General features: G+C 34.3%; 1 protein-coding gene across 3 annotated transcripts in view; it reads right to left on the bottom strand.

Annotated features, from left to right (window-relative positions):
- MYO6 (myosin VI) overlaps positions 1–7,010 on the bottom strand; it is a 77,476-nt gene that overhangs the window by 28,542 nt on the left and 41,924 nt on the right. For all 3 annotated transcript variants that reach the window (XM_009076943.1, XM_009076950.1, XM_009076958.1), the window contains exons 16-18: positions 6,118–6,213; positions 3,781–3,954; positions 132–170 (exon numbers count right to left, since the gene is read on the bottom strand). In XM_009076943.1, coding sequence (XP_009075191.1) covers positions 132–170; positions 3,781–3,954; positions 6,118–6,213 — 309 coding nt within the window. The remainder of the gene's footprint in view (positions 1–131; positions 171–3,780; positions 3,955–6,117; positions 6,214–7,010) is intronic.

Genomic DNA, 7,010 nt, shown 5'->3' with positions numbered 1-7,010 from the left:
TGAATAATATATTACATATAATATAATAATAATGAAACTTTTAATCTCATTTATTGTAAGTCATATTGTTGAAATAATCTATTTTGGCTTATGTCAGAAAATTATGAACCTACATCTGTATATATACTTACAGTACTGTGAAGCTTCTCAAGAAGCAAGTTTAGCTGAGTCTGTAAAAGAAAACAGGTATATCAAGAGTCTTACCATGGCAGCTAGGGAAACATACACACCAAAGAGAGGAATAGCATTACTGCATGCAGGCTCTTTGTTAGTAAAACAGAACTGATATACCATTCACAAATTTTAACATGAAAGAATCATGCAAGTGTGCATGAATGGACCTGAGGAAATTGCTCGTGGTTAATTGTACAACAATCCGTATGGACTAGTCACATATTACAACATAGTTGTCAAAAAACCATGCAAGCCCATTTGGGGAAATAAAGGAAATAATGGTTATGTGATAAAATTATAAATGACACTGATCAGCAATCATTTAAAAATACACTGAAAGTTTGTGAAAGCCAAATTTAATCTATAACAAGCATATATTTGCATGTTAACACAGAAAACACATTCTCAGGGTTTTCTCATGGGTTTTTTGAAGCTAAGTCAACATTTACCTGCATAATCTATTTTTATTTCCAAACTTCCAACTTTTTAATTCTCTGTTGATGACAATAGACTACAATTTTAGAATTACATTTACTGAGGCTGCATTTAAACATATTGTGATGAGAAAAGGACTACAGCCCCTACTATTATCTGGGGGCAAGTCTACAGGATAAGCAGAGATTTGAAATAGTCAGAGAAAACAAGTTACAGTTGCCATTGAATGTAATTGGTACAGAGTCAAAATATTCCAAAACCACATCAGAAAAACAGCTACATTTTAACTTTTGGATATGTGTCTTTTTCACCACATAGACTACTGCTGTGCCAGCCTTTCTTATTTACTAGCAAGCTTTAAGTATATAGACTGTAGCAACACAAAATTCAGTATGTCCCAATGTATTCCTCATTTTCTGTTTTGGAAGCAAAATTGAAAGGATCTGACTTTTGACTAATTATTTATGGGTTTTTTAACCAGATCTTTGAATTATCTTGAATCCCAGAAACCAGATTTGTATGGGCAGCATGCACCACCTACAGCTGCCAGTTGTCCTTCTTGTGGATGAAATTGGTTTGGGTTTTTTTTACTTAACATGGACATGGTTAGAAAAAGAAGGAGTGTCACAAGAGGCATGACAAACACTAATAACCTCCTGGTCAGTTCTCACTTACTGTTAATATGTCTACTTGATTATAATAATTATGTTTTCTTAAGTTAGAAACACTTAATTTTGCAAAGACAGCCTAATTTCCAACAACAGAATATATTTCTGCTAAAGGAAAAATACCCCTTCCTTATACTCTGTGATTTGACAAGAAATAAGTAAGAGCCATTCTCAGGTAAATTTCTCTAATAAAATGATCATACAAATAAAGCATATTGCTAAAACTCCTGCTTTTTGAATTGTCAAGATTTAACTCATCCCCAAGATTCTTGAATTGCTCTCATAATGAACTACTCATTATTTCCTCAGCTGATTTATGAGAATTAATTTTAATTAGTTATAAGGAAGGGATGTGTGAAGGATTTCATAAAGACCCTGCAACATCATCTAATAATTGATGTAATTAGAAGAATTTCTAATTTCAGAAGACTGACTTACATACTGACACACTAAGAATCCTTATTCTTAAAGAGATTAACTTTCTACTAGGATAATAGAACTTATTTTGATAGCATCTAAAGTGAAATTTTCAAGGCTATTAGTGTTCATCAGTAGCACATGTTGTGTCTGTGAAGGTAACACTAAATGAATTACTGGAAGTAACACATACATTCAAAATGTCATGGAAGTTGAAAACATTTCAAGAATTATAGATTGATGGGCCAGATCCAAAGAGGATTTCAGTCATGTTCTAGGTGTAGAGGTGAACACCAAAGTCCAAAAGGCAATCCCAAAAAGTTCCCCACACAATGGCTGATTAACTTTAAAAACATCTCCCTTTTTTACTTCAGTTCTCCTGGACAATGATGTCATCCACAAGTCCACAACTACTGGATGTATGGTGCTAAATCCAAGAGGAACTGAAAATCCAGATGGACAAAAGCAGAAACTATCTCAAAGATCCTAGAGTTGGTTTCATTTGGAAAATGCAGTTATGAGAAATAGTAGATCTCAGCTTCTACACCAGACTCATTTTTGCAGAGTTTGCCCAGATGGCTCGCTATGTAATTTTTCAGTCTCCCTTCTGATCATGTAATTTTTATTAAACCAATTGCTACAGTTTAATTCTACAACGACTACAGAATAAGGAGGGGGAGGAAATAACCATTAGAACAACACTCAAGAGAATAGGCTGCCCAGTTCCCAATTAAATGCCAAAAACACTACCTTACAAGTCAGAATCCATCTCCCACTCTTCCTGGACCCATGAAAATTTGTTTCTGGCTACACAACCACCTACCTCCAAGAAGGGCATAAGGAGAATACCCTTTGCCAGACTGACCGATAACTTGGTGCTCACTACAGGAAATATAACAGACATAAAACACTGCATACAGTATAGACCTGAAGCAGAATGCTATTGCTATACACAAAGTAAGTGTTCTGCTACCACATCCTTCCCGTTCTTCAGCCCCTGAATCTTTACAGAGCAGTTCCAAATGCTATCCACAAGATATGATTATGCAAGAAGGAATTTACCTTGCAGTCCTGATTCAGCACTTCACCTTGATATGGAGCAGAAATGCAGAAATACTCTTTTGCTACCTGCAGTGTCCAACTCTACAAGGTTTATGGATTGTCTGAGATACACAGCTAGGAATAGGATGTGGGTTTTAGTTACCCTAAGTAAGATAGCATCCCAAAACTGTTGCAGCATTTGACTTGAAGACATACAAATTCTTCATTGGATCTGGCCCAGATGTATTGAGAAGAGCTCTTGCTGAAATTGCAGCATCTCTAGCAACAGTAAATCCATGAGATTGAAAAATTTACCTGCAGCCAACGGTGTGCCTGCTTTTCATTTCTTAATTCCCCTATAGTTCTCTTTCTAGCCATCCTGAGCTGGAATAGTCCAGCTAAAATAAAACTGCTGAATGAGAAAAGGGTGCAGAAAACATTTGGAGAAGACAAGGTTTGAAGGTCAGCTTTACAACAAGCAGAAGAAAGGAGAAAATTAGGAGAAGCATCAGATTCAGGTATTGAGAAAGGAAACATTCAGCACAATGAACATCTTTCTGTGAAAACCATGAATATCTTTATATTTCAGGAGAGAAAAAACAGTGGTTAGGTTAGGTATTGAATTTTGAGAATGGCAAACTGTAGTGAATAGATATATCTTCTAGAAGGCACAATTAAGATAGGATGGAAGAACACCTTTTGTCACATTTAGAACCCCTTAAAGTCTACAGAATTCCAATTTAAATCTCAAGACTTTAAAGCTTCTGAATAAAGACTTCCATGTGGCTCTGCAAGATTCTGACTTTAAAATCACAGTATGGTGTCTGTAAGGATTATTATGAAATATCTTTTTGACAGAAATACATAGCACATAGCTTGAGTATACCAGTTTTTTATACTTAGGGAAAAAAAATCTCTTTAACAAAATTTTCTTCTTAATCTCAGGTGACTACTAGTTCTCCCAACCTGAGGTTCTACTTAATTCAGTTAACTTAAAACTGTCATATATTACAAAAAGATAAGACTCTTTGCTATTTGATGTTACCTTGAATTTGTTTCCCACACTGATGAAACTAAGTTTCCCAGCTTTCTGTTTGGGATCCTTGTTGTTGTTAGTGTTAGCTTCAAACAGCTCTCGAACAAACTTGTCCTTGGATTCACATATAAGAGACTGAAGGGACATGTGCAGAGCATCATTGTTTTTTTCCACAAATTGCATCTGAAAAAGACAACCCAAGAGACAAGATTTGTTTCACTGCCCCAGTTACTTAAGTCTAACAAGAAAATTAAAGAAAACTAAGTTACATACTTAATTCAAAAATCAGCAAGAATATGTGAGGTAAATGTTCAAACATTATTTCAAACACCTTTTCAACTGGATACACAAGACACTAAGGACAGAGAGAAAATACATTCTTAAATTCGAAGGGTGCTGTTGGAATAGTGAAAGCCAAGGTGCCTTTTAAAAAGTCAGTCATGCTTTTGTCAATGATTATCCTCCTGGTTTCCATTTCTAGTACTCAGCATATCTTTACTTGGGAATTCTGAGAGACTTAATTCTTCACTGCTTGTAATATGACTTAAGATCTGATTTGAAATGGAAATTAATGTGCACACTTCAATTAGTACATCTGCACAGTTTGGAAAATGAAATAAAAAATGGTTGTTCTAGTAGTACTATGACTATTTATGTGCATTTGATTTAATAAAAGGTCCCTTCCTACAAACTTCATCCCTGGTTTATTTGAATTGATTCACTAACATTCAGCAGTTAAAAACAATACACTACACTGGAATTCAGAGATCAAGACAATCGCATCCAATTTCAAACTAACAAAATCCTCAATAGCTTTTGGTGTAATTTTAATAGTGATTTTGATATTAATGAACAGAAGAGGTCAAGACTACTTTAAAGCAAATGTGAATTTGTCAGATATTCCACAAGAAGAATTAATGGCAATGAGAATTAAAGGACAAACACAGGACTCCAAAGTTCCCTTGGACCATGAAAACACAAGAGTGGAATATGAGTGCAGCCAAATGAGTGTCCTCACCATAAATCAGACTGTGAGAACTGCCACAAGTGCAGTGAGAAGGAAACTCAAAAAACAGAAAAAGTACAAGGCAGCTATAGTCCAAAACTTTTAAGGCCCAAGCTAAGTAAGTTCCTCTGAGAGAAGGGATGAATTAAGTCAAGTATATTAACATAGCTTCTAGACCAAAGCTACCTCACAGAATCAGAGAATCGTTCAGATTGGAAGGGACCACAGTGGGTCATCTGGTCCAACCTCTCTGCTCAAGCAGGGTCATCCTAGAGCACAACCTTATACCTGATTAGCTCTGACAGCAGAGCTTATGTGCTCAAATCTGACTCCTCTGTTCCTGAAGACACTCTAAGGCATTATTAACATATCATAATGAGGTACACAGTAAAAAGTAGAGCATTTGAAATAAATATGTTCTGATTTTACTTACTATTTTGATACTGGCTCACTGAGTGACCTCAGAAAAATCAAGTAGGTAACACAGAGACTTCCACTTTCTTATTTGTAAAATGACTTACAGAATGTGTCTACTTCAAAACTGCACAGCAATCATTATCATTCTTGGAGTATTTTGAAGTAAATTATAACAAGCACACATTTTCAAATGGCAAAAAACACCTTTGGAAGTAGCTTCCCTCATATACATTGGAGTTACAGACCAGAACAACAAACCATTATGGATCTTCATTTTATCCTAAATTTTTATTTTTAAAAACTTCTGGTTTAAATTTTGCCTTCCTGTGTTTCAATGTTTCTGTATGATGAAAAACAGTCAAAAAAGTACAACAATCAGGATTGTCTTATGAGTGTAGCAATTTCAGGTATTTTGTATTCTTACATGAATGATTCCACTGTCAGTCGAAATGGAAAACATGAAGTGACAGTGACTGCATACAAGGATAAGCATGTTTCCAAAAAGTTACTTTGAAGTCTAGCAGTACTTTTATATCACATAGTATATTCCTCTCCCCAAGATGCAAATATCTTTTAATGTGAGATTTGCAGTAGATTGTGAATCAATATATTTAATATTGACACCATTATCTATAGATTTGATACTCTTACACAAAATATGTCACTAAAACTGTAACCTGAGAGGTGAAAAGAAACTGCCGATTCTATCATATACTCAAAAAAACATTTTCAAAGTTAAGACATATCAGCTTTTGAATTTCTCTTCTGATGAAAGGAAATGTTGTCATTTATATATATATATAAATGAATATATATATGTATGGAGATATATATATAAATGAATATATATATGGAGATATATATATATTAAAAAATATGTACTCCAAAGTGCAACATAAATAGTATTTCATAAGTAAAATTACCGTCTCATAGCACACTGCTCCTGCAAAGTGTCGGATAATAAAGCCTTCATCATCTCTGATATTTCTGTGCACAGCCAATTTTGACTTTCTAGGAATCTGAAATTAAGAATTTGAATTACAAAGAAGAATTACAATAGAGAGTGAAAAAAATATTCTTAAAACACCACCATGATTCTGCCAGGAACACAAGGTGTTAAAAAATTGCATTTCCTCTAAGTACAGTTGTGATGATCACTACCCTTCCTGTTCAAACTATGAGATTCCAAAAACCTAATTTCATTCCCTTTCACACTAGATGCATCACATTGAAAATACAAGTCACCACGATTGCTAACACCAGTTAGTTGATTTTCTTTTTGCCTTTAATCAACAATTTCTATACCATTCATTCCACAGCTGATGAATAGCCCTATCATGTGAATAGGATTAAATAGGAGCTTAAAATATGACTTTAGATAGGATATTTTAAAAAGCAACCACCTAGCTGATCATACACACACTGACAAAAATGCTTCATTGCACAGCAATCCAGTTAAGCAAGATTAAGTGGAAAATTAATGAAAGGTAAATGGATGATAATTTTATTTGGCTTCCTTTGCTTGCATTTTTTCAGTACGTTTTTCATTTCAACAGAAGTCATGAACATAAATTGCAATAATTTGCATTAATCTTCTACACAGTGCTGTATGTTAAAAAATAAAGGTTTTCCTTGTATGATCCCTATTTTGATCTCTGAAGTGCTAGCCAGATATTTCATGTGAGTCAAATATTCTCCAAAGCATGCAGTTTTTGAAAGGAACAGCAAAATAGCTCATCTGATATGACACAAACTAAATTAAAATGTGTTTTTATTTCCTTTTCATGCTTTACATATTAACAAACTTCAAATGTAA

The sequence above is a fragment of the Acanthisitta chloris genome, unplaced genomic scaffold, assembly GCF_000695815.1.
Source record: "Acanthisitta chloris isolate BGI_N310 unplaced genomic scaffold, ASM69581v1 scaffold12280, whole genome shotgun sequence".
Lineage (NCBI taxonomy): Eukaryota > Metazoa > Chordata > Aves > Passeriformes > Acanthisittidae > Acanthisitta > Acanthisitta chloris.
The sequence above is the reverse complement of the archived record's forward strand: the minus strand, read 5'-3'. Positions and strand labels throughout refer to the sequence as shown.